Source organism: Asterias rubens, chromosome 9 (assembly GCF_902459465.1).
Source record: "Asterias rubens chromosome 9, eAstRub1.3, whole genome shotgun sequence".
Taxonomy (NCBI): Eukaryota; Metazoa; Echinodermata; class Asteroidea; order Forcipulatida; family Asteriidae; genus Asterias; species Asterias rubens.
In genome coordinates, this window is record NC_047070.1 from 9,058,806 (window position 1) to 9,086,180 (window position 27,375).

The following is a 27,375-nucleotide window of genomic DNA, read 5'->3' on the forward strand; positions in this document are numbered from 1 at the left end:
TCTGTAGTCGGCTAAATGTGCGCACTCGAACTTGCTCTAGTTATGATATGACTCGGCCACCACAACTTGAATTTGTTGCACTAGACTGCTCGGCCACAACACACTATATCACACATCAGTGTATAGTAAACCCCAAAAATATATAAATTATACAAATGTTGAAGCTTGTTGTTATGAATAACAGAGAAATCACAATATTTTATTAGAAGAAATACATTGAAAATATTTATCATCAATATTATAATGTGCAAACAATTCCATATATACATTTAATAAAATGGACGGAAATAGTAATGGAACTATAAAGGTTAGCAATAATTAATTCCGTTTAAGGTATTTCTTACTGGTACATTAAAATTTGGAAGGAATGTCACTCACTGTGAACGAAGATGTTTGTATCATAATTAACCTATGTATAGAAGTTTCAGCTTCGATAGTCAAGTTTAAGAAAAAAGTGAAAATCACATAGCAATGTTTTCAGGAGAGTCGCGTTATATATGCATGTCTCCTGAGTCAAAAACTATTTGCGTGAAATTGTTTTACTTATTTCTCAAAAAGTACAGCATCTAAGCAAATAATATTTTAAAGGCAGTGGACACTATTGGTAATTATTCAAAATAATTATTAGCATAAAACCTTATTTGGTAACGAGTAATGGGGAGCTGCTGATAGTATAAAACACTGAAGTAACATAGTTTTTGAGAAAGAAGTAATTTTATACAAATTTGATTTCTAGACCTCAGATTAAGAATTTGAGGTCTCGAAATCAAGCATCTGAAAGCACACAACTTCGTGTGACATGGGTAATTTTTCTTAATTATTATCTCGCAACTTCGACGAGCGTTCGAGCTCAAATTTTCACAGGTTTGTTATTTCATGCATATGTTGAGATACACCAAGTGAGAAGACTGGTCTTTGACAATTACCAATAGTGTCCGCTGTCTTTAAGAGAAGCTTTCTACCATAATTACCTTCGTGTTTAATTTTAATGTTAATCTGTGGACATTGCGTTTTGTGTCATACAAAAAGTACAACTGGAAGGAACTTGTGTAACGGAAATAAATCTATGAAAACAGTTCTGAAATCAGAACAAAAGATTCTGACAAAATCCCAGGTCTGAACACAGCAGAAAATAATTATTTATTAAATGACTTACTAAGCAAGAAAAAAAACCAAGACAGTAATCAGTCAAAAGCAGCTTTTTAGCAGCTTCACAAATGTTACCATTTTGTAAAGTTTGGTTACAAGGGGCTGTCATTTAAACACATTTAAATCAAACAGTGTTCCTTGGTGATATATTATTATATAAGACGTTTGAGAAGAGATAATGTGAGATGACCTGGGCCCAATGTCATAAAGCTGTAAAGCAGGGAAAAAAAATGCTTGGAAATGGTTCTTTGCTAAGCAACAAATAAGTGGGGCACCAGTTGCAACAATGTAGACTTAAATGGAATTTCGGCTGGTAACCAGTTTGTGTTAAGGAACATTTTTCTTTGCTTAGCAAGTTTTTATGCTTACATGGGTTGATCAAAGAGTTATGTTCAAATCAAATCAACATTTATTTCCATACAAAACTATATGAATACAAACAAGAGACTAGGACTAGTCCTAGGAGATATTACAACATAAGGCTAGTTCTAAGTTAGGACAAGTAACTCGTCCTAAATCCAGATAAGACTAGTCCTAAATCTTTATGAAATCCACCCCAGGCTTTATGAAATTGTTCCCTGTGCGGTCCACTCAGCGTTCCACCTGGACCAGAGCAGGGAATGTCCTCATGCGAAGACGCTCCACCTCTGCCCGTAACACGGCCACTTCCTGGGCCTGTGCCTTGGCTAGATCAACCAGCTTCCGTCTCTGTACGATATCACGCATACGCTGAGCAGAGCCACCCACATTCCGCATAGCAGCTGTCATAAAAAAATGAAAAAAGTGAAAAATTTAACATTGAAACTTTCAAAAGTTTCTTCTTCATCCACTTCACAAACAAATATAAGAATTATAAATGCCCAAGTTTAGTAGCCTGCTGGCATACTTATAAGAAGTGGTTTTTACAAATTGTAGCATAAAAAAAAAGGACAAAAGTGAAAAACTCAACATTAAAACTTTTTAAGTTTCTTCATGCACTTCTTACAAAAAACATAAGAATCATAAAGGCCCTAATTGGGTAGCCTTCTTGCATATTTGTAAGAAGTGTTTTTTATAAATCAAAGCAAAAAACAAAACAAAAAATAAGTAGGATTTGAAACTTTGCATGGTGGAAATACGATATAGAAATGTTTGCGTTAACACCATGTAATGACTATCTCTAATGAGTTGGGGTGGTTCTAAAAAAAGAACCGTTGGTTTCAACTAGAGTTGAAATCGTTGGTTTCCACTAGAGTTAAAATTGTTGGTTTTAACTAGAGTTGAAACCAACGGTTCTTTTTTTAGAACCACCCCAACTCATTAGAGATAGTCATTACATGGTGTTACCGCAAACCTTTCTATAAAACAAAAAAAATAAAAAAAATAAAAAATTCACATTGAAACTTTTAGCAGCGGTCAAAAAAAAAAGGAAAAGTAAAAAAAATCAACATTTTAAAATTTCTTCATCTACATCAAACAAAAATATAGGAATTATAAATGTTCTAATTTAGTAGCCTGCTGGCGTACTTATAAGAAGTGGTTTTTACAAATTGCATCAGTTTTTAACAGACAAGTCATGCTAGGCTAGTGGTTGGTGTAGTGGAATCTTTCATCGTCTTCCACCTCTTGCTTGATTCCCACCAGGGGGCACTATGTGGATTAGGTTTTCAGTTCCTACCCAATTACTTTTCCTTTTTTTACCTGGAGTATTTCTCTGTTGTTTCCCCCCCCCCCTTGCCGGAGTCTAAAACTGAAACTTCCTTCCTTGTTTTAACTTAAAGGGGTTCTTGGCTAGACCAGTGATTAAGTTTGCTTTTCTGAGAATCCTTGGCTAACCATAGGAATTAATAAATGTATTCAGTGAACTGAAGAGCTAGTTCTGAAAGGTGTTCCAGTTTGTTGTGATAACTTGTCTAAAACATATATGGGATTTAAGGCATTGCATGGTGAGCTACATGTATCAATATTGGATTGCAGTTAAACGCCATTTGTGTGTCTACTTGTTGCCAGGTAGATTTTGTTATTTAGAGGACTGTCTTGCTTTATAGTCTACTACTGGGGAGTAGTCTTTTTGGAATTCGGGAGACTTCTCAGTCTTAAAAAGAATTGTCCTGCCTTTTAACAACTACCTGGGCAGAGGGAGAAAATCGACCGTGACTACTAGGTTTTTTCCCCAGCATAGTATCCTGGCTCTGAGATTCACTTCCTGAAAACCTCCGGGAAACACACATCTCCGTCTTTCAGCAGCAACTAAAGACACACCTGCTTTCCCTACCACTTGAGAATTGACCGTTCCGGCTTTCCACTAAGCTCCGCCCACCGCGCACGTGAGCAGGACACGTGTACGAGCACTCCCAATGACATTCTGCACGATTTTCCCACGCGTGCCAAATATACGCGCACGCATGACCGAGTTTGTCCGACCACAATTATTGCTGTGATTGGTCAAATGGGTGAACGCGCACAGTTTGATTGACAGGCCGGATCGGTCCATTCCCTCTTTTCCAATTCCATCTTGACCGGCACCTTTGAATGCTTTTATATCAGATTACAGTGCGCCTTTACAAATGCTGTGTTATTTGTTATTATTACTACTTTAGCTTTTAGTAGATAATTATTGACTTCACTATAGCGGAGTGACTTCTTAAAGTGCTCTCAACGTTTCTCCTTGCTTACTCTAGGCATCATCTTAACTTACCATTGACTTCGTTGATGTGTTTCCTTTCGGCCACCGATACATTCATCTCCTCTAGATCTTTGTCCAATGTGGCGTTGTTCTTTTCTTTACCTCGTATCGTCTGCCGTAACTTCTTGACAATTTTCTTTCGCTCTTCGCAATTTTTCTCATGATGCTGTGGAATCAACCAAACCAGAGTATTGTTTGTCAACATTTGTTTACAATGAGACCGATTTTTTTGGTTTATGTTAGGCCAATTTATGATAATTTTGAATTTTAGATTGCAGTTGTCTGTGCTGCCCCTTTGTTCACTTTTCTGGGGCATGTCATTTGCCTAGCGGTTAAGAGCTACGGATTCAAACTCAAGTGTTTCTGTTCAGCAGAGTGTGGGTTCAAGTCCCAGTCGTGACACCTGTGTCCTTAAGCAAGACACTTAACCACAATGCTTTGTCCTTCGCATGGGACGTTAAGCTGTGGTCTTGTGTAATGTGTAGCGCACGTAAAAGTACCCAGTGCACTTATCGAAAAGAGAAGGGGTTCGTCTGGGTGTTCCAGGATAATAATAGGAGCATATTGCGCTACAACACCTTGTAACCATAACATGGTGCTCTTAAAAGATTAGGTCTCATAATTCAAACGTAGTCCCACATATCTTGCAAGAAGTACTGTATGTGTTTAACGCCAGGAGCGTCACTGAGTGACAGATGTGTGCGCTATATAAAAAGCCATTCTTAGTATTTACTACCATCAAGAAAGGAAGCATAACTTCGGGGAGGAAATGACATTGGACAACGAGAGACGAGTTCTTACCGCTCTCTGGTTCTCTAGCGTTGATTCCAGGGTTGATATCTCCTGTTGCCTCCTTGCTTCATGGTCTTCATTATGCAGAAACTATAACAATCAAAACAAAACAGTTTTAAACTTATTAATCAGCTGTAAAAACAACAACATTCATGCCAGAAATCTCTTTCTGCTAAGCAATATTTTTATATATTGAGCAAATCTTTTGTGCTAAGCAGCATTTCATAAAACTGTAGCAAATTGTATTTCATAAATGATAAAGAACATTTGACACTGCACACCCCTAATTTAAGTTTGCCTAATTTAAGTTCGCCTGTCTGAAACCAAAATTTACTTGGGTCGACCTAGAACTAATCTATTTGGTTCGACACGATTCTGGTGCGCCTGTCTGAAACGGGTGTGACTTTGGCCACTCAATAAGCAGCAAATGCGTCTTGAAGGAACACGTTGCCTTGGATCGGTCGAGTTGGTCCTTAAAAAGCGTTTGTAACCGTTTGTTATAAAATGCATTTGATTAGAAAGATATTTTAAAAGTAGAACATAATGATCCACACAAGTATCACTCAAAATTGTTCCTTTTACCTCGTCGACAAACGCGATTGGCCATTTATGGGAGTCAAGTTTTTGACTCCCATAAATGGCCGACCGTGTTAGTTCGCAAAGTAAAAGGAAAACCACGCAATTTCAGGGCAAATTTGTGTGGAACATTGTATTCTACTTTTACAACATCTTTCTAACCATATGCATTTTATAACAAACGGTTACAAACGCTTTTCAAAGACTAACTCGACCGATTCAAGGCAACGTGTTCCTTTAAAAGCATATGAAATTGGGCCCTGGTTAGTATGGGGGAGGGTTGTGGGGATGTCTATATACATACATTTTGTAAGTCTCGAGATACTTTCAGCATCTGGATGGTTCTGGCTTTATTTAAAAGGTCTTCTATCTGCATCACCATCTTCTTGTGTTCCCTGAAACAAACAAGCAAACAAACAAACACAAAAATGTCAATCAGCAGACAATAATAACTTGATGACTCACTGGTACGAATGACATTTCAAACTATTTTCTCAGGCAATTTATAATTTCAGATTAACAAGCAATTTTTGTTCTTCCTAAATGGTTAAAACTAATTTTGTCAGCCACTCTCTGAAATATTTTTTCTCATCTCAATTGCCAACTATACATGTACATAACAGCAGGTGTATTATAGTGCAATCAACAACTATGAGTGTAATCATAGTCAGCTCATTTTGAATTCATAAGTACCCCAGACAGTTTCGCTATTCCTATTGGTAGATAGCATGCACGTGGGGTGTTTAAACATGTGATATAAACATGGCTAGAAGTGTTTAAACATAGATGTGGCGCGCAAGCTTTACGCTTGTTGCTAATGTATGGGTAATGCAATGAATACAACGGCAATCAATGTACAACTATTAGTCCATGCGCACGTACGCACAGCGGTTGAGTGTCGCAAATTGCAACTTCGTTGACCAATCAAGTCAAATTTTTCACAGATTTGTTATTTTATTAATATGTGTTACATATATATGTGGGATAACATCACCTGAGAATACTGGTCTTTTTGATTGATGAGTTTTTACAAGATACAGCAGAAAATAAGAAGGTGGGTTAGATGCTGGGAACATTACTTACCATTCCAGGATGTGAATGCCTTTTCTAAAGTCTTTACTCTCCGTCATAGCAGCAATCTTTTGCTCTCCAAGTTGCTGGTTTAAAAAAAGGAGAAGAGAAAACATGAACTGTGTCATTATTTTGTTATGCCCAACCTGCAAAGCCAGATGGGGCATGTAGTGTTTGCAATGAACGTCAGGTGATGTGCTTCTTTAAAGGGTTTTGATACCTTTTGTAGATCAAGTTTTTGACCCGGACATGAATCCCTCGTCACTGTGAATGAGACTGTATATAAATCACCTTAAGAAGTTTCAACCCCATTTTGTCGTCATGTTTTTGAGAAAAAAGTGTGATCACAGAGCAATGTTTTTAGGAGAGTCGCATAAATACATCATTAAATGATGGTATATTTTAAGGGAAGCTTTGTACCATAATTATCTTTGTGTTAGTTTTAATGTAAATCTGTGGACATTGTGTTTTGTGGAGTACAACAAATCATTTAATTGCCATATGAAAGGGTGGATGTCCTTGTGGACACGTGCAATCATTGTCCGAGCCATAACTCAAGAAGGACTTGGAAAATCAACAAAAATAATATAAATACCCTGATTGATCCGTTGAGATCTTCTACCACTCCTCGGTGAATCAAGATGCTGTCTGAAAAGTTGTGAATGAAAGGTCCGCTATCCACCTCAACCTGACCCTGCTTCAGCAGGAACTGAACGTCCAAGTTGCAGTTGAATTTAAAACGTTCATCTCGGAGCCTGTCAATTAATACAAATAATAATAAATGATATTTATAAAGCGCCTTTTACAAAAGTTACAAAGCGCTGTACATTATCTACGATTCATAAATACCCCAGACAGTTTCTCTACTCCTATTGGTGGAGAGCGCGTCACGTGGGGGTGTTTAAACGGTTGATAAAGACACAGCTGAAGCTGTTTAAGACCGGCTGGCTTCCGCGGCAACGACCCTGCCGGTTTTAAACGGCTGTTTAAGAACTCTACGCTACACTTTTATTCCCTTAATAAACACAAAATAGTAATAATTTTGCTAAACATAAAAGCAAATGAGTTTTGAAAATGACTTTGAAAGATTCAAGAGATGAGGCCTGTCGGATGTGAATAAGGTAGATTGTTCCATAATGTACATATGTACATGTAGGTGGCCATACCCCGTGGAGGTGCATGGTGCAGGGGACAAGCGGGGAAGTAGGGAAATAGGAAAACACTAAGAAATGTTATCTACTCTTCTTCTTATTATTATTAAACATATTGGGGTTAAACTTTGGTTAAACTTTCCAGGGCGGAAAATCATTGCTGATAAAGAGATCTGGAACTTGGATCCAAATTTTTTGGAAGGTTGAGATGATGGCATTTCCAACTTTAAGTCAGAGATAGTTTTTGTGATTGATTTAGCTTTACTTCACGACAACATAATTTACTTACGAAAAGCAATCAAACACTAGTGACAAAATTCTTCAATCCATTCATTGGTAATTTTGCCATATTGCGTCTGAGGCAAACAATATGCCTCAATGCATCTTGGTAATCAAAAATAAGTCTCGACTAGTGTCAAAGTCGCGACTTTTTGAGTAAATTTCACTAGTTGCCCAGGCTAATCTCCAATTCTGATTTCTAATTTAGCTTTAGTGCATAATTGTTGCACAGGCTGTATACTCCCCAGGGAGCTGAGATGTATTAAGGAATGAGTTGAATGGCCCAGTGACCAGGAGTAATGATGAAGCACTTTCAGACGCCCTTCGGGTGTGAAAAGTGCTATAACAGGGGTGGTTGTTTATGATTATTATTAGATCAAAGAGCATAATGTGATCTTACCTATTGAGGGCTTCAACAGTATCTTCAATCTCATTCTTCAATCGATCATCTTCTTCTTGGCGATGTTGTTGGAAGGCGTTCATATCGGCCAGTGTCAACGCCTGAACCTTGACCTGATGCAAAACAACAATTACAGATGGTCACCTAAAATGCTCACTCCACGAATGTTGTTAGAAAGTCTGGATTGGATATTTGTCAGAAGTAGGGCGACTCGTGAAATTTACTACTCGACAAGATGCATATTTCGCAGGCGCAATAAAGCAAAATTCGCGCTAAAAAGGATTGAAGGATTGTGTCACTAATGTCTGAAGTAAGTAAATTATGTTGTTGTGAATAGTTGCGAGCGACACAATTGGTTCACCAAGCAGGTTGTCGCGACTATTTTTGTAGTAGTCGTAGCGTCAGGATTAACCAAGTAGTTGAACAAAATTTGTTCCAATCAATAGTCACGACTACAAAACTAGTCGCACTAGTCACCAAGTCTTTAGTCAGAAGTATAGTGTTGGAGGACTCGAAAGGGACCTAAATCTGTTGCCATGTCATAACGGACTGGAGCTCTGGGCCCAATTTCATGGCTCTGCTTTACCAACAGGGCCCAATTTCATAGAGCTGCTAAGCACAAAAATTTGCTCAGCATGAAATTTCTTCCCCGATAAAAACAGGATTACCAGCCAAATTTCCATTTGTTACATAGTGCTTGTTACTGGTATTCAGCTTTTGTTTGCTTATCCTGAAAATCACATGGAAATTTGGTTGGTAAACCTGTTTTTATCAAGGAAGAAATTTCATGCTAAGCAAAATTTTTGTGCTTAGCAGCTCTATGAAATTGGGCCCAGCAAAGAATCGGCTCTTGTGGAAGCAGGGAATTCTGTGGTAACATCATGCATATTTAACTGGTTAGCGAGGAATGTTGGCTTGTGCGCGTGCGTACTCCATGTTGCTAGGCATTCTACGCTTACACAGCTAGCGCAGAAATTCAGCGCTTGCAGATAAGTAACCCTGTTTCAGCCCTAGGAGTAGGTGGCAACGGCCTCTGAAAAAAAAAAAAAATTGTAGCCCACAACTTGGAAGTGGCCTTCAGGCCTTGTGTGTCTGGCGACTTACATTAAAAAAAAAAAAAAAAAAAAAAAAAAAGTGGAGAGGTGATCGTAAGCGCAGTATTTGGCGTAGGGTCAGAGAGTTTGGTTGGTGTCCCAGTGAAATTGGAAATAAAAAATATCCAGCCTATAGTACCACATACCTCCTGTTCACTCAGGGCCTTGGTTCTGCGCAGGCTGCACATACGAGTCCATACATGTGGCTCAACACCTTCAGGACAGTGCGACTCGTTATCCAACTCATCCAGCCCTTTCATCAACACGACCGTCGTGTTGGATTGTCTGGCTGATAGAGGGCGCTCTCCGTAGGGATTAGTCATGCCTCCGACGGGGGTTTCAGATATGGATCCCTTCTGATCTCTCCGCTGACCTCTGTCAAAATCGATTGAAATCATTAAATCGTTAAAATTCGAGTGAAAGAAAGAGAGAATACACAGAGAGTACATTTGGTTTCATTACCCAATTGGAAGTCCTGTAAGGGTCTTGTGTTTTTTTTTGGGGGGGGGGATTGTAATTTTTCCTTGTTGTTAGCTTTTTCGTCTTTGTCTAATTATTTTGTTATGCTCTTGTGTACGTGTTATGGAGTGGGCCCAAAATAACTCAATAAATTTCTCATTATTACATGTACCTAAACCATTAGCTAAAGGTTGAATCTGATACCTGAAAAGTAATTGCAACAATAACGCAACATTTTGTTCAGTTGCAGAAGCAAACGGAAAAAGCTTCGCTTAAAAAAAATTTTTTGTTAGGGTAAAAAGCATGATAGATAAAATTTGGTTTTGTGCAAGCTTATCCTGTTTCTACTTCTACTTGTACAGTTGAAACTTCTGATTGTTTTGTTTTTGTTGTTGTTGTTGTTGAGGTTCTGTGCCAATTTGTTACTCTGTTACTGGTTGTTGCCGAAACCCACAGCAATAGACCGTTTTGAATAACCCCTTTTTTTGATATGAAAGTCGCCATCTTGTAGGGCAAACAGTATGCGTGTGAAAACGTGTACATCATCGAAGCACGCAGCACTCCCAGTTTGATTTCTACGGCACATGCATGCACACACCCACGCAAACGCGCACAGACGCCATGTTGCAGGGCAGATATTTGAAGGGTGATGTCATATTCAATACGGTCTATTGGGGACATTTTCTCATGCTGGTCCGCTACAATATGGAGCAACCCTGCCTCTTAATAATCGTAAACATGTCATCTATTCATAAGTTCAAACAGGCTCTCAAAATCTACTTTTTCATTGCTGCTTTTCACTAGATATTTGTGTTTAATTCCTTGCGCCACGAGCATCACTTGTGATGGATACCAGCACATTATTAAGCCTGGCTTATACTTCCTGCAAATGCGAAGCGAATTTTTGTGATGCAACAATCGGTACGTGCTCCCTTTCCCTTTGTGACGCAGTGAAACTCGCTTTGCATGAAGCATTTGCAGGAAGTATGAACCGGGCTTTAGTGTTCTTCTTATTATTATAATTACTTGTGAACGAAACAGTAAACAACACAAGAAACCGATCCTTTACCTGGGCCTTCTCCGATAAAGCTTAAAGAGCTGATCCACGTATATAGCGTGAACATCCGGGAACTCCTTGCGAAAGTTCTTCTCCAACACTTTGTCCTCAGCGACCCGAATGTCGTAGGTGTCTCGGTAGGAGTCTACAACACGCTTGGCCTTCAACACAGCTTGGACCGTCTCTTGCTGTTTATGAAAAGATGTGTATACAAGACTTTCATTTAAGCTTACTTCCGGGAAGAAGCATCTGGTGCTCGATATGGGACATGGTAGTCCCCCGCCCCCCTCTCCCTATTGTGCCTCCGTTGTGTACTGGATATTACAGCAATTCTTTAGAGTAATCTTTTGTGGGTCTTTCATTGTTGTTGATGGTTTTTTTTGTTTTTTGGGGTTTTTTTTGGGGGGGGGTATACTTTTGTACGTACATGAGGAAAACGGGTGTGCTAGGGTATGGGAACATTGACACGCCTTAAAGGCCTCCTCAAGTGAAATCACAAGTCCGTGGTCATTCCTAGGCCAGATACAACAGTTACATCAATGCCTCCAACTGTCCGAATAGTTCAGTATCATCCATTTTGCATGATAGGTAAACCATGCCAGCCTGCAATGAATGCATATACATAGTGTACTTGTGTACAAACACAGCTCTGCACCCTCATGTGTCAACATACATAACCTGTGCATTTTTTTTTTTTTTTGGATATATATTCTCAACGCTCTACTTAGAGTTGAAAGAGAAGAGAGAAGACAATTAAGAAATTTTAGTTTTAGATGCGGGAGGGAAAACACCAGGGAAAACCAACTGACAACACCAGAGCTTGGGTCCAATGAACTATCTCAGCCACTGTTTTGCCAGTGTAAGCGTGCACTTAAAGGCAGTGGACACTATTGGTAATTGTCAAAGACTAGCCTTCACAGTTGGTGTATCACAACATATGCATATAATAACTGACCTGTGAACATTTGAGCTCAATCGGTCATCGAAGTTGCGAGATAATAATGAAATAAAAAAACACCCTTGTCACACAAAGTTGTGTGCGTTTAGATGGTTGATTTCGAGACCTCAAGTTCTAAATCTGAGGTCTCGAAATCAAATTCGTGGAAAATTACTTCTTTCTCGAAAACTATGGCACTTCAGAGGGAGCCGTTTCTCACAATGTTTTATACCATCAACCTCTCCCCATTACTCGTCACCAAGAAAGGTTTTATGCTAATAATTATTTTGAGTAGTTGCCAATAGTGTCCACTGCCTTTAACAGTTGTCTTACCTTGAGAGCCCTCTTGCTATCCAGCTGCCTATTCAGCTCATTCTCCTGGGCATCTAGTTCCTCTTCAATAAGAAGCTCTCGGTTCAAACGAAGAATCTTCAACTCCTCCTGAAAATGGAAGAGAAAATGTAGACAAGATGATGTCAGTATGGATTTGTACAAGCTCATTTTTTCTTGGAATAGTCTTCCTGTGCATATTGGCCAGGCTAGTTCTTTAAACTGCTTTAAGTCTGTTTTAAATCTCCTTTGTTTGAATGTGCTTACTTATAATTCGCTTTTTTTTGTAATTGTATCTTTCACTCATTGTATATTTTATTGTTCTCTTTACAAATGTCTTTATTATTTGCGGTATTTTAAGATTGACTCACAGCAGTTCAAGATTCTAACTTTGACAATCTTTTTGTTGCTCTTTGGTATGAAATATTAGATAAAGAGAGTGTGACATTGTTGTGATGTTTGGCTTTAGATCAAAGGTCTTGTCACAAGAGGCAACTTTTACAGGCAACTTGGAGGCAACCAACCTCTTTGGTAGCACATGAGTACTTTTTTAAGCAATGTCTAAAGGTTCCTAGGTCCAAGTCACCAAACTTGTGACACTTGCAGCACAAACTGTATAGAGGGGGTATTGGGACTCTATTCCTACCTGGTATATCACCATCTCAGTCTTGATCTTCTTATGAAAACGATCCACAAGACGATCATCAAAGTTGGACGTGGTGTCCGCAATGATGGTCTGTATCTTCTTCATCTCGGCTTCAAGGGTCTATGTTTGGAGAGAAGAGAAAAAAAATCAACATTTTGTTTGTCCATCTTTTTTTGTGTGTCTCCCTATCCATTGTCCATCCCTTGGTTTCCGACTCTTTCTCTCTATTCATGTATTTCTCACTTTGCTATTCAACTTTTCTTGCTTCTTCCATAGTCGTTGGTCTCGTGTGTTGTGTATCAACGCACGTAAAAGAACCCAGTGCACTTATCAAAAGAGAAGGGGTTCGCCCTGGTGTGTTTCTGGTTTGATTGGCTGCATATTGCACAACAGCACCTTGTAAAGCATTACATGGTGCTATGTATAAGGGTTAGGTTATTATTAAACCGCCTCTTTGCAACTGCAAACCTCCTTGGATTGCAATAGCACAGTTTATGAACCAACTGAAAGACTGCAAATGTTCATGAACGTACAAGTTTGCAATTCAATGTTTTTCTTGCGTCTTCCATAGTCTCTTATACCTTTCTGTATTTCTCCCTTTCTTCGTTGAGTTCCTTGACTTTCCTCTCATACTCTTTATGAGCCTTCTGTTCCTCCTCGGACCACTCCTCTGGATCCTTGGCCATGAAGGTTGGTACAGGCACATCCTACCAAAGAAAGCAAAAAGGTCACATAATAATAATAATAATAATAATACACAAGCATTTCTATAGCGCCCCACGAAGAAAGGAGCGCTTAACAAAGAAGAGGAACAAAAGAACAGTGAATCACGGAAACAAATGAGTTTTCAATTTCCGCTTGAAAACAGACAAAGACAGCGCTTCACGAAAACTGATCGGAAGTTCATTCCAAAGACGAGCCGCGGTAGATGTGAAAGTCATGTCACCAGCTTTCTTGTACGATCTTTGGACAACAAGCCGGGTCCGATCAGTGGAGGAGCGCAGTCTTGGTCTGTGTTCAGCGGAACCAGTGTTCTGGAGTTGAGTCATGGCAGAAAGATAACTAGGGACAAGGTTGTTGATAGCCTTGTAGACATACAGCATGAGTTTGAAAGCAATTCTTTGTCTGACAGGGAGCCAATGAAGTTTCCTCAGTAAGTCGATAGAGGGCACGTCCCGTCCACAAGCCATAACTAACCGCGCTGCTTTGTTCTGCAGGCGAGTAAGATCGGCCTCACGCGCCCCATTATTGATTTGTTTTCTTTTTTTTAAACAGTCCACAGACTTGGGCTGATTTCTTGGGATTCCATTACGCGTTCTACACTTATTCGTGCATGATGACTCATTTGTTTGTATACAATACAAACTGGATCTCCCAGGTCAGTGTCATGTTAATTTTTGTGTGTATGTAAAACTTGTGACTAGCCACTTTATGAAATAAAACTATTGCTAAAAGCTGCCTCTAAGCGAAAAATATATGCTTATAGCTTTTATCAGAGCAATAAGTGCTTCATTGACACCCTACTGGGGTGTTGTGGTCGAGCGGATAAGAAAACCGAACTCGGGCTCTGGTGTTTCTGATCATTAAAGTGTGGGTTCAAGTCCTGGTCGTGACACGTGTGTCCCTGAGTAAACACACTTCACTGTAATTGCTTCACTCCACCCAGGGGTAAATGGGTACTGTGAGGGCAGAGATGGTTCTTGTGATTGATTTAGCTTTATATGGTGAGGCTGCACAGGTTTTTTTTCAGTCCCCAGGGAGCAGAGATGGTTTAAGGAATTTTTGCTCGCACACGTACCTGACACGCATGTGCTAACAGATGCCATGTTGTAGGGCAGGTATTTGAAAGGTGACGTCATATTTGATACAGTCTAAAAGCACTATATAAAAAAAACAATTATTATTTATTATTTATTATTATTACTGTACCTTCTTCAGCTCATCTTCCTTCTTAATCTCCAGGACTCCGCCCATCATCATATCAAGGGCGCGGTCTCGGGCGTTGTCTCCTTTCTCTCGAAGTTTCCTCTCTTCCTCTTTGGCTTCTTCTTCCTCCATTTTGGCCCGCTGCTCTGCAGTGATGAACTTCTCAACTTTTACCTGGAATAAATTAGTAGGGGGTAAAGATTTTAATAACTTGGTCTCACAAATATGACCAGAGACCATAGAGCTATATATATTGACTAGAGTGCTAACTTGCTCTGCGTTTTGTAGCCACCCTGGGCACAGACATGTTTGATGTGTTGCATGACCATGGAACGATTTTTTTTAAGAGAACACACATTGCCGCGATTTGTTTACATTCGGCGTGTGCCCTTACGTATGCGACTGCCCCTTCGCGTACGTCCGCGCTACGAAAACTGTAAGTTCGACTTGATTGACACACTGAAAAAAATCGTACGCGCCTTTTAAACATGACGCACATGACCAGCAAATTGTGCGTTCACATTTGCTGCATTTTTTGGTTCGATGACACATAGAAAAGAACAAATGCACTATCATGCAAATAGCCGTACAATTGCCGTACAAAAATTCAAGCTTTTGTATTGGTATCGAAATTGCATGGTTTTCGTTCTACTTTGCGAACTATCATGGTCGGCCATTTATGGAAGTCAAAAATTTGTGTGGATCATTGTATTCTACTTTTAAAACCTCTTTCTAACCATATGCATTTTATAACAAACGGTTACAAACGCTTTGTATAGACCAACTTGTCCGATCCAAGGCACTGTGTTCCTTTAATAAACCCCCAGGATATCCGGTTAAAAACGGAAAATAACATCCCTGATTATAATTAGATTCTAAGATTTCTTACCTCGCTATCCTCCACAGTGAGCAGTTTCTCCGGCTTCTCATCATCGTCCATCTGTGGCTTCCACACCTTCTCCTTACTGGACAGATCCTCCATGATCTTCATGATCCGCAGATTCCGATCGTTGATCCGGCCGATCTCCTGCTCCCGGGCGCGGAAGATCTCGTCAAACTCCCGATTGAAGGCCATCTTGATGCGGTAGATGGCGTCTTGGAGGAGGAGGATCTGGTTGCGTTTCTGCTGTCGAGTGTGAAGCTCGAACTGACTGTAGAACAGATCGCTGCCGCCGCCGTATTGGGCGCCGAGGCTGCCGATGGTAGAGGGTTGCTCTTTACCGTCACCTTCTTCTGACTCGTCATCGGCAAACTCGGCATCACTTGCCTTCAATGAATGAACGTCGATGAGGATTGGTTACAGGGTAGGTACTAAGAAGCTAAAACTTTTGGTTTTGGTGTCTACAGACAAATTTACCCAAACCTAATAGTGCCGCAGTATTGTGTCCAACATACCCCAGGTCGAAATTCCACTTGAACCTAGTTAGACTGGGTTTAACTGGAACTAGTTGAAACCAGTTGATAAACTAGTTAAACACAGTTAAAACCAGTTGGTTTAATATGGAAAATGGACAGAGACCAACTGGTTTATAATTTCAACCTAGTTGAACATAGTTAAACCTAGTCCAAACCAGTTGGTTAATATGGAAAAAGGACGAGTTTGATCACTATCCAGTTGAACCAGTTGACCCCAGTTAACTAGGTTCAACTGGAATTTTGACCTGAGACCTCAAAATGGCTAAGAGTCCTTGGCTTCATAAACCAGAATCAATAAATGAAATGAAATTAAAATTTAAATTTGCGACCCCCCCCCTTCCCTGCCGCCAAAAGCAGGCACTTCCTGTCAATAATCAAAACTGATTTTTGTTGTTATGCAAGTCGCCAGACAAACAAGGCCTGAAGGCCACTTGAAGGTGTAGGCTACAATTATTTTATTCCAGAGGCCGTTGCCACCTACTCCTAGGGCTGAAACAGGGTTATAATACAGTGTTGCTCATTAGCGATACGAATAAGAGCTTTCAGTTATAATATAACAAGGGCCCATAAAGTAAGTGTTTAGCGGTGGGGGGGGGGGGGGGTCATAGATAAGTTTTTGTCACTGTAATGCTGATTTATAGACAAAATTACAAAGAAAGATACAGTGTGAAAGTTGCAGCTGCTTACAATGTCTACTTGCTGAGAAAACAGGGAAAAAAAATCACAGTATTTTCAAATTATTGTGATTTGAGGTACAATAGACGATGTGACGATATGTTTACGTTCAAACTACCCTCTGTTGCCAAAACACTGTTCACGTCACGTTTCACCGGCCAAAAAGACGCGTAGTCATGGTAAGATTGTGTGTACTTTCTAGCTGGCTGCCAAAACACAAAGGTTTTGCTGGCGATATGCGCGCGAATCGTGTTGTGGTTTTCGAGTGATGTCAGAGGTCATATCGTCCATGGTGTTTTGGCTGGTAACCTATGTCTAGTAAGCACAACTGTAAGGTACTCTGCTATTGTTTGTGTTTAAAGGCAGTGGACACTGTTGGTAATTACTCAAAATAATTATTAGCATAAAACCTTTCTTGGTGACAAGTAATGGGAGCTGTTGATGGTATAAAACATTGTGAGAAATGGCTCCCTCTGAAGTGCCGTAGTTTTTTTGAGTAAGAAGTAATTTTTCATGAATTTGATTTTGAGACCTCAGATCTCGAAATCAACCATCTAAACGCACACAACTTTGTCTGACAAGGGTGTTTTTTTCTTTAATTTTTATCTCTCAACTTCGATGACCGATTGAGCTCAAATTTTCACAGGTTTGTTATTTTATGCATATGTTGAGATACACCAAATGTGAAGGCTAGTCTTTGACAATTACCAATAGTGTCCACTGCCTTTAAGCAGCTTCATGTAATTGGGTTGAAACTTCTTGTCTTACCTTGGTGCTATTTCCCTTGGGCTGTACCTCCACTATCTCTTTCCTTGCCTACAGAAACAAAAAAACATGACAATGTTACAAATAATTTTAATTTGTTTAAGCCCTTAACTTTGAAGTTTGTCAGGCCATTAATTTTTTTTTTCACAAAATGTCTCTCATTTTATGGTGGTGAGTCTGGTTTTTAGTTTCACATCATCACAAGTTTGACATTGCAAATATCAAATCATTCGTGTAAAGTACGTTCAAAGATAATTTCTCTTTACATTAAAATAAATCAAATTGTCAGATGAGTGCAAAAACTTTGCATCTTGATTTTGCAACAACAAAAAATTTCACAAAAGTGCCCCATGCACAACCACAAGGGGAAATGTTCCCTATGGCTGCTGCTTCCCAGCAGGTTGTATCGTAATTAGGGTGTGATCCCTGGCTACACAGTGCAGATAATTGTTGTATGGCTTCTGACTGGCACCCCTGTACAAAGGTACTGACAAATTAGGGAGACTGCCAACATAGGGCTAGATAGCTAGCACAGTTGGTAAAGAACCGGCACGTTTATTCAGAGGTCGTTGGTTCGAATTCCACTCTCAGTAAATTTTCTTGGTTCAACCCCCAATTGTTTAAAATTTACCAGTCAGTTTCCCTTGTGGTTTATAATAAGGGAATCAATGTGTGGTGAAGAGGTTTTCAACTAGTGGTTTAAACCCGCCGAGGCCTGGTTCTTGATAATTTTACCGAGACGAAATCGAGGTAAATTATAAAGAACCAGGCCTCGGCGGGTTTAAACCACTAGTTGAAAACCGATTTGACACACATTGATTCCCATTCATAAATACCTTTTCGGTCAAAAAACGTCAACACTTTTTGTCAAAACGTCAAAAAAAATGCAAAAATTATAATTGTTCAATTATTTCTTTCAACACAACACCCCTCCAGCTATGAAATGGTAAGGCCCTCGGGTAAACAACTCCTTATAAGGAGATTGCTGTGCGCGTCGCGCATATCGCGTGATGTGGCACAACTGTCCCGGCCGTTGCTCTCGACCAATAGGAATGAAGAAACTGTCTTATAAGCATAGGTGCAAGCTCGAAGGTCACGCCCATGAATTAACACTTTTTACCGGTCATAAAAAAAGGTTTATACACACCCACGTGACGCACTGTCCACCAATAGGAATAGTGAAACTGTCTTAGGTATTTATGAATATTTGATAAAATAACAACTGAACGTCTTATAGTTAACTTACAGCCATCTCAGCCACTTCAATGCTTCTCATCTTGGTAACAAATGCCAACTCATCCACCTCCTTCTTCGTCTTGTCTCTCATCGGGTAGTTACCAACCTCCAAGTTCATGTGAAATGCCTGCAATATTAAAAAATCTTTGCCACTTCCTGCATCTGTCTAGGCCTGATACTTTACGGAGGCAATGAAGGCAATTGCCTCCATGATCCCTTGTCATTGCCTTGGTGCCCTTGAAATGCTCCAGAAGAAATTTGCAATTTCCTCATTGGGTGCCCTTTACCAAGAAGAAAATGCCTTGGTGCCCATGCCCAAAGCATACAGGCCCGGAGTCTATTACTCATTTGTATTGAAACATACACTCTGTCTTCCCCCAAATCCTAAAAAAAAAAAACTTTCCTTCCAATAGGAGACTTTCTGGGACGATAGGTGGCAGCAGACTTACCAGGTAAAACCATTGTTCTCAGAATTATGCGCATGTTCAGAACTACGTAAACAATGGAAATTTACCCGGTAAGTCTGCTGCCACCTTGCGCAGGAAAGTCTCCCATTGTAACACTAATAAAAATGTTGAACTGCTCTCGTGGCAACACGGCTGTTGATTGTCTCTGTGTTTTTTTGTTTTATTTATCAGTTTCTCTTCATGTTTTGTCTTCATTTTTCCGTACAATAATGTCTGATGAGTGCTTCTCGATTTTCGTACTTAATTGTCTCTTCAATCTGTCTGTTTATTGTTCTAAATGTGTTAGTGTTTTTGTCTGCACTGTTCGAATCAAGGCGAAGTTTTAATTTCCCCAGTGTGGGATAATAAAGTTCTTATCTTATCTTAATAACAACGTGCAGTTATTGTACAGAAACTGTGACACAAAGTCTCTATATAATGCACAGTTGGTGACCATGCAGTGCAGGCACATGCACCTCGACTCTGGAATGAGCTTCCACAGTGCATGTATCCACAGCTCCTCTTCCTTGGACACTATAGAATGCTCTGAAAAAGCACCTATTTGAACAATGACTTCATGTCTAACTGTATTAATTGCCTGTTTTTGTTTAGACTTTGTTAAGACGCTGCTCCTACCTTGATGCTTCTTCCTTTGACCAGCATGGAGTCCCAGCATTCATTCTTGATCACCTCCCTCAGGTAAGTCTTGGACAGGTCATCCAGTTCCATATTGACACGCATCTATCCAAAAAAAATAGACAGTAAATATATAGATTATCTGTACTCATAGCTCCGAAACTGATTTGCAAATGATGTGGCTACACCATGGTCGAGCCAGAGGGATGCGAAGGCCCCTTTTGGCAGCCAGCCACCTTGACCCATTTATGACCATGGAGCACAGTCACAGATCAAAACTGTTTAACTTTTTTTTTTTTTCAAGAGAGAGGAAACTAAAGGGCCTTGAAGACATTCAATGGAACCAATGCACAACTCTCTTCACATATCCAAGTGTCAAGCAAAAAACGTTGTATCACCTAAAATAGCACAAATTTACTTGCCAGGATGTACGCACACGCCGAGATACGACGTTGTTGCGCAGAACAAAATCAAGATTCAACCCTTTTTGACATCTCAATTCTAAAAAGAACTGACCGGCTTTTTAACTACTACGTGGGCAGAAGGTAGAAAATCGGCTTGGACTACTACTTTAGCTTAGAGGATCGTTATTAACTTCACTACCACAGAGTGAGTTCTTAATTGGTCACAACCATTCGACAAGCTTGCTCCAGCCATCGTCAGGAGACAGTTAAGAGGGCGATTTAGCTTATGAAAAGTCCGTCTTTGGCAACGATATTATGTTTGAACTGTGAACCTTACCTCTTGGACCTTAGCTTCCCCCATGGCCTGTAGTCGTTGCTGTTCCTCAGAGTCGAGGTTAAACTCGTCATGTCCGAGCTGTTCTATGTCTGGTAAGCCCTCGTTCTCTTTCATCATGCTTTGGATCTGAAGGACGCAAGATGAGAAATTCCAAATTGTATGATGTAAGCAGAACCCAATTTCATAAAGATGGATTGTTTGATCCCCATCTATAAGCTGTAAGCTTTAAAACAAACTTGGTGTTCACTTGTTGGTTAGTTGGAAGCATAGAGTTATATATAAGAACTATAGGGCGCACTGGCCTATATATGCTACCCGGCAAGCGCGCAGGCGGCAATTTTCTAAGTTGACAAAACAGGCATCACACAGCGTGTGGTTGTGCGGCCATTTTGTAAGTTGACAAAACAGCATCGCGTCAGCGTTCAATAAACACAAATTCCAACGTGTACTTCATATTCAACGCGCGTGCATAATGGCTTGTGTGCAGAATGGCGCGCGTGTCTCCTTGCAGTCCCGTCGCGTTTGTGCAAGAAGCATCACCAGTGCGCCCTCTAGTTCTTATATATAACTCTAGGGTTGGAAGCTGAACTGAGGTTCCCACACAAACGCAGCGTGCCAACATCTTCTTCTTTTTTTTGTAACTGCACCCGATTGGTTGAAGAAGGGTGCCCTGCCCATTTGCAACAAGGAAACCCCAAATAAGCCTTTGGGAAAATATGTGCAAGGTCATGAAAAGGACAGGGTTTGGCTAGCCCATCCAACATGACAAAACTAGCTAAGGTAGGTGGCACCACAAGGGTTGTGGGTGTCCACTCAATAATGAATTGTATCCGAAAGTGATAAAATTAGATTATAAGGCAAAGCCTGCACGGTTAGACCCAGATATGCACCAGATCTCTACATGCAATTTAACTCCCAAAATGAAAAAACCATAGCTGACAATAGCTGCACATGACATCAGTGCAAGGAGTTTGTACAGCACCTTGTACATTGTAAACCATAAGAAGGTGCTATTGACCCCTTTCACCTGACGTCATCATCAGAAAAATCTTGAATGCGCCATACTGGTGGGCAATTTCACTGTGCGTTTTCACGTATAACTCTATGCATTGAGTATGCTGTGCGTTATGCAGTGAAGTGCGCGTTTTAGGCGACGCGGCGTTAATACTAACTTGCCCACCTACATGGGAAGCGTGGCATCAGTCGCCGCGTGTGACACGCGTGCAAGGGGTCAATAAAGGAATAGGTAGCATAATTCAACAGCACCAGGAGTGTCAATGAGTGAAGGACATGCACACTATATAAGAAGCTACTATTATTACTAATATTTATATAACAATAATAATAATAACCCGTTTTTATATAGCGCTTTTCACAACCGGAGGGCGTCCCAAAGCGCTTCACATTATTACCCCTGGTCACTTGGCCTTAAAGGCAGTGAACACTATTGGTAATTACTCAAAACTATTATTAGCATAAAACCTTACTTGGTAACGAGTAATGGAGAGAGGTTGGTAGTATAAAACACTTTAAGAAACGGCTCCCTCAGAGAAGTGGAGTAGTTTTCGAGAAAGAAGTAATTTTCCAAGAATTTGATTTCAAGACCTCAGATTTAGAATTTGAGGTCTCGAAATCAAGCATCTGAAAGCACACAACATCGTGTGACAAGGGTTTTTTTGTGTTTATTATTATCTTGCAACTTCGATGACCAATTGAACTCAAATTTTCACAGGTTTGTTATTTTATGCATATGTTGAGATACACCAAGTGAGAAGACTGGTCTTTGACAATAACCAATAGTGTCCAGTGTCTTTAAATCACTCCTTAAACCATCTCAGCTCCTTGGTGGGAGTATACAGCCTGTGCAACAATAATATGCGCAACTCGGCTAAATGGAGAGATTCATACAAACTTACCGTTCTTCTCAGCTCTCTGATGTCACCACGCAGACCTGTTTTGAGCTCAGCATACTGGTTGTCTTCCTCTCTCAAAGCCTGATGATTATAAATAAAGAGACAAGACTTGATCATCAACTCATTGGAAGCAAACAGATAAGCAGTAGGCCTGGGCGAATAATTTGAATATCCGGTTAATGGCGAATAGGTTTTCCTATCCGTAACCGCGAATGCCTTTTTTTTCTTAACTGGATATCCGCAATTGGCGCGAATACCTATTTATAAACCAGATAGTCCTGTAATTACAACCAAGTAACCGGATATTCTTTAATATCCGAATATCCGCGGACGTCGGGCGACAACTGATAGGAATGTTTTGTCTGAATCCTTAAGAAACTTCTATTAAGACAGCATAAAACAGCATAAATTAAGTATTTAACTATGCTCACCTCCGTGAAGAGTTAAAACAATGACATTTCTGACGTAATTTGTTCAAAGATTACGAAAGTTTTCCTTCACGTAGAGTCAATCACGATGAAAAGAATTAGCAAATCGCCATCTTTAAATTAGATCCGGTTATTTTTATGAATGAACCGAGTGACACTGTCTAAAACCAATATCAATCCACCCATAAGGTCTCATTCACAAACGAACAGCGCCCTCTAGCGGCAAACAAACTATTCGAATATCCGCTTAATTTCGGATAGTTGGCCAGCGGTAACCGAATACCAAAATTTCACTATTCGCCCAGCACTAATAAGCAGCCAGGGGTTGTTTTTATAAGCTTGCCAGTCACTGAAAATATTTGCTTCTTCTCCTGAACACAAGCTGGGTTCACTGTACGAGGCTAGCCTTTAGTTATATTGGCCCCCGCCTCTGGAACGATCTTCCCTATAACATCCGGGCAACTACCTTAGCTGCTTCTTCAAGAAGCAGGGGTGCGTTCCACTCGCGCAAACAACTCGCAACTGTTCGCGCAAACGTTTTTTTATCTTTGGAACGATTGGTGCACATTCCGCGATGTCAATATGGCAGCGCCCTGTATTGAAGATGGCGCGCACCGTACGTAGTATTTTTTTAAACTTAGTTTTTGCTGTAGGTAGTCCTCTTTTGTACATCATTTCTTCAACTAATTAACTTTGTTACTTTAAAACTTCAATATAAATTACCGAAAATACAATGTTATTATGTTTGTGACAAAGAAATAATACTGTATGCTTGTCCGCCATTTTAAAAACCACTCGCCAACACCTCAGAAGTATGTTCGCCTAAAGTTGCCAACGTTCGCCAACGGTGGCAGCACACAACTCGTTCCACTTGAAATTGTTGGTGAACGTGCGCAACTGTTAGCAACGTCTGCGCGAGTGGAACGCACCCCAGCATAAAACTGAACTGTATCAATTCTGACAGTCGATGTTCCATCTCACAAGCGCCTCAGTCTAACACCTAGGATTTGTACGCTATATAAGAACCTATTATTGTTATTACTTCCAGACCATACCAATGAGCTCTTTTCAGAGCCAATGATACCTAAAAAAAAGAAGCTTTTCACATGGTGTGAAGGTTCAAAAGACTTCAAATCAGATAACTGTTGTGGACTTTACCTCCATTTCTTTGACTTCCATCCAGGTTGGATCAGCTTTAAGGGTTGGTGTTGGAGTCATGTAGATCTCATCTCTCTCGATGGCAAGCTCAACACCTGTTTTCTGTAGAAGCAGCCAGGGAATCACAGAAGAGGTTAGAGATATGATAAAGCATTATTTGTTTATATTAATATTTGTGACAGCTGGAGAAACATTCTACATGCATGAGGGACAGGGAGATCTCGGGACAACTCAGCCGTAACATCATTGACCGAGGACACCACTCGAAATAGAAGAATTTGTTTTGGTCATCGGAAATAATAAGGAGCGTCAGTTGAGCCTTGCTGGTCAATGCCTTCGACACCCAGTGCTACCATGCCAATTAAGTCATAGAGCGGGAGCCCACCCACAACAGGCGCGGTCCAGGAAGACCCACCAAGACTAAACTCAAGACCCTGATCGAGAATGCAGGAGTTAACAACAAGGAGGAGCTAATCAGTATGCAGGATAGAGTTGAGTGGCGTGTCAGATAAGCAGCTATATGAAGTTTAGTTAAAGAGTCTGCAAAAGCATTCTTCAATAAGATTTTCTTGCTCACCTGTGGTCCTTGCATATCAGACACAGATCTTGACATAGGGGTTGACGTCCCCTCACTCCATTCTGGCATAGCGCTCAACACTTCGTCTTCTCGCTTACGTATGGCATGAAGCATTGCATTGTGGGAGCGTGCAGCCTCGATGGCCGAGGTGGCCTTGCTACGACCTGTGTTGCTGAAACTGAGAAGGAGAATATCATATCATGAAACAACCCTGTTTGGTGATGTGGGGTACCAAGGATAATCGGATACCGACCTCCAGAAAAGTGTTACCATGCATAAGAATCTCTGCAACTTTTCATTATAGATTCTGTGGATTTTGTGGATTGTGTCACTGATGTCTGATTGTGTTTCGTAATTAAATTATGTTGTCGTGAATAGTTGTGAGCGTCACAATTGGTTCACCAAGCAGGAAGTTGCGACTCTTTTTGTAGTAGTCATGGTGGCACAATTAATCGAGTAGTTTATAATGGTAGTCGCGACTCGGCTAATCAATCAATAGTTGCGACTTTGACACTAGTCACACTTGTCACACTAGTCGTTATAGTCGCCAAGGCTTAGTTATCATAACATCAGCTGTTTGATAGCTACGTCTTCGAGGGTCAGATAAAAGATAGAATCCAAAGAATCACACTCACTTCCATGTGTAGCACGATAGCACGCCATCCTGAGTACCACAGGTCAGAATGGACTGAGCATCCGTGGAGAGACAAACCTGACGCACACCGCCCTTCAAGAAGCTGTGAGCGGAGACCACCATGGGACGATCTAGAGCCCCGACACCTCGTACCTGTACATGGCCGTCGGGGGCAGCTGAGGCAAGCCATTTCTGGTGATGGGACATGGTGAGGATGCCCCCGGGGAGCTCATGGCCTTGGAATTCTCCTTGTGGCTGGAGGTACGAGGCTTTGTTGTTGGCCTGAAATACAAGTCAAAATAATCTTTTAGATCTTCTGATTGCACAAGGTGTATTTTTCGTGCAAATAAAACAAACTGACTTATAACAACAGTATTAACATATCTACAAGTTTCTCACAAAATAATAAATCTGTTTGATTCTCCGATAGGACAAGGTATTGTTCGTGCAAATAAAAAACATACTGACTTTGACTACAACAGCAACGTATCTACAAGAAAAATGTCCAATTCTTTAGGCAGCTAGAAAAAGAAGAAAAAAACACTCCCCTAAACCCATTTCTTGTTTTTGTAATATGTTGGAAACAGATGGATTACTATGGCCATGGATTTCAAATTTAAGCTGCGACATGTGACTCAGCAAGTAAACAATGACTTGTCAATTTGAAATTTAAGCTGCGACTTGTGACTAAGCAAGTCATTGTTTGAAACAAGCTTGTGTGAAACAGCCCTAACACCTGAGACGTAAGACTTACCTTCTTTGGTGCTTCCTCAGGTAGAGTAAGTTTGTGTAGCTGTTTAGTGTCATAACTCAAAGTGAAGAATACACCACCGGTAGTCAGAGCAGCACCACAGGATGGTACCGAGAAATTCAGATTCATCTTGTTGATGGCACCTTCCTTCAAGTCACACTTTGCACTGGCCAAGAAACTATCAACATCTGATGACAAAATACAAACATTTATTTTATGATATAAGAGATGTACCCACTGCCAAAACATAGGATTCGAACTGCCTCTAGCTACCGGGCAACCTCGGTAGTCTAGTTGGTAAGACACTGCTCTAGAATTGCAAGGGTCGTGGGTTCGAATCCCATCCGAGTAACATGCCTGTGATATTTTCCCACAGGACTCAGGGAAAGTACTGAGTATACAGTGCTAACACACATTGGTGCATGGGTATAAAAAAATTGATAGTAATATTTATTTTATGATAAAATATGACGCATTAGACAGCGCCAATGTGCGGATGAACAAGATTAAATGTTCAACTTTAGATGTGGAGGGAAAAATCCAAATGGGGAAATCCATGCAATAAGGTAAGGATTGAACACACATTCCACATGCAGAGGTGGTCCCAGAAGTTTTGAACCAGGGTCCACAGGGGTATCATCATCATCATCAACAGTCGGCTGCACGGCAGGCGGACACAAGCTTTTTTGTATTCTCTCCTGTCTTGTGCTATTCTCCGCATCTCAAGTGGGGAGAGCAGAAAATCCGGGGAGACTAATCTTCCGACGTACTCAGGGTACAGCAGGCGCTGACGACCTTGTTTGCACCTAAAGTTAAATTTACTCAACCTACCTTGAGCCAAATTGCTGGGAATGTCAAACTGAGCACATTTGTTGGCCCCGGGTCCGGCATCAGACGTGGTGCTTGATGTGACTAGTACTTTGACGGCTCCATGCTTCTCTTCAGTGTTAGAGCAAATAGTCTGGACAAGCCCCTCAATTGCTAGACAATAATAAAGCAAACTCAACGATTAGTCAACTAGTTTGATACACAGGATAACTGTTGAAAGGAGGACACAGGTTGTGTGTGTCTTTGCTCAAGTTATGTTAAAGGTACTGGACACTATTGGTAGTTTACTCAAAATAATTGTTGGCATAAAAACTTACTTGGTAACGAGTAATGGAGAGCTGTTGATAGTATAAAACATTGTGAGAAACGGCTCCCTCTGAAGTAACATAGTCATTGAGAAAGAGGTAATTTTTCACTAAAATAATAAAAGACTTCGGGCCTGAAGCCTTTTATTATGCATCTGAAAACACACAAAGTTGTGCGGCAGGGGTGTTTTTCTAACATTATTCTCTTGCAACTTTAATGACCAATTGAGCCCAAATCTTCACAGATCTGTTATTTTATGCATAAGTTTTGATACACCAAGAGAGAAAACTGGTCTTTGAAAATTACCAAACGTGTCCAGTGTCTTTATGATTA

General features: G+C 40.4%; 1 protein-coding gene across 2 annotated transcripts in view; it reads right to left on the bottom strand.

Moving 5' to 3' along the window:
* Positions 1-1,683: 1,683 nt before the first annotated feature.
* Positions 1,684-27,375, bottom strand: part of LOC117294669 (cilia- and flagella-associated protein 43-like) — a 37,767-nt gene continuing 12,075 nt past the window's right edge. Inside the window, exons 10-33 of one of the 2 annotated variants that reach the window (XM_033777175.1) lie at positions 26,740-26,889; positions 25,912-26,096; positions 25,159-25,439; positions 24,524-24,701; positions 23,947-24,048; positions 22,364-22,441; positions 20,448-20,573; positions 19,707-19,811; positions 18,635-18,751; positions 17,392-17,439; positions 15,422-15,799; positions 14,536-14,706; positions 13,188-13,313; positions 12,607-12,726; positions 11,964-12,071; positions 10,706-10,881; positions 9,324-9,552; positions 8,084-8,196; positions 6,849-7,008; positions 6,266-6,339; positions 5,487-5,577; positions 4,616-4,696; positions 3,827-3,980; positions 1,684-1,910 (exon numbers count right to left, since the gene is read on the bottom strand). In XM_033777175.1, coding sequence (XP_033633066.1) covers positions 1,741-1,910; positions 3,827-3,980; positions 4,616-4,696; positions 5,487-5,577; positions 6,266-6,339; positions 6,849-7,008; positions 8,084-8,196; positions 9,324-9,552; positions 10,706-10,881; positions 11,964-12,071; positions 12,607-12,726; positions 13,188-13,313; positions 14,536-14,706; positions 15,422-15,799; positions 17,392-17,439; positions 18,635-18,751; positions 19,707-19,811; positions 20,448-20,573; positions 22,364-22,441; positions 23,947-24,048; positions 24,524-24,701; positions 25,159-25,439; positions 25,912-26,096; positions 26,740-26,889 — 3,521 coding nt within the window. In that variant the 3' untranslated portion in view covers positions 1,684-1,740. The remainder of the gene's footprint in view (positions 1,911-3,826; positions 3,981-4,615; positions 4,697-5,486; positions 5,578-6,265; positions 6,340-6,848; positions 7,009-8,083; positions 8,197-9,323; positions 9,553-10,705; positions 10,882-11,963; positions 12,072-12,606; positions 12,727-13,187; positions 13,314-14,535; positions 14,707-15,421; positions 15,800-17,391; positions 17,440-18,634; positions 18,752-19,706; positions 19,812-20,447; positions 20,574-22,363; positions 22,442-23,946; positions 24,049-24,523; positions 24,702-25,158; positions 25,440-25,911; positions 26,097-26,739; positions 26,890-27,375) is intronic. The other variant, XM_033777176.1, reaches the window with a different exon arrangement.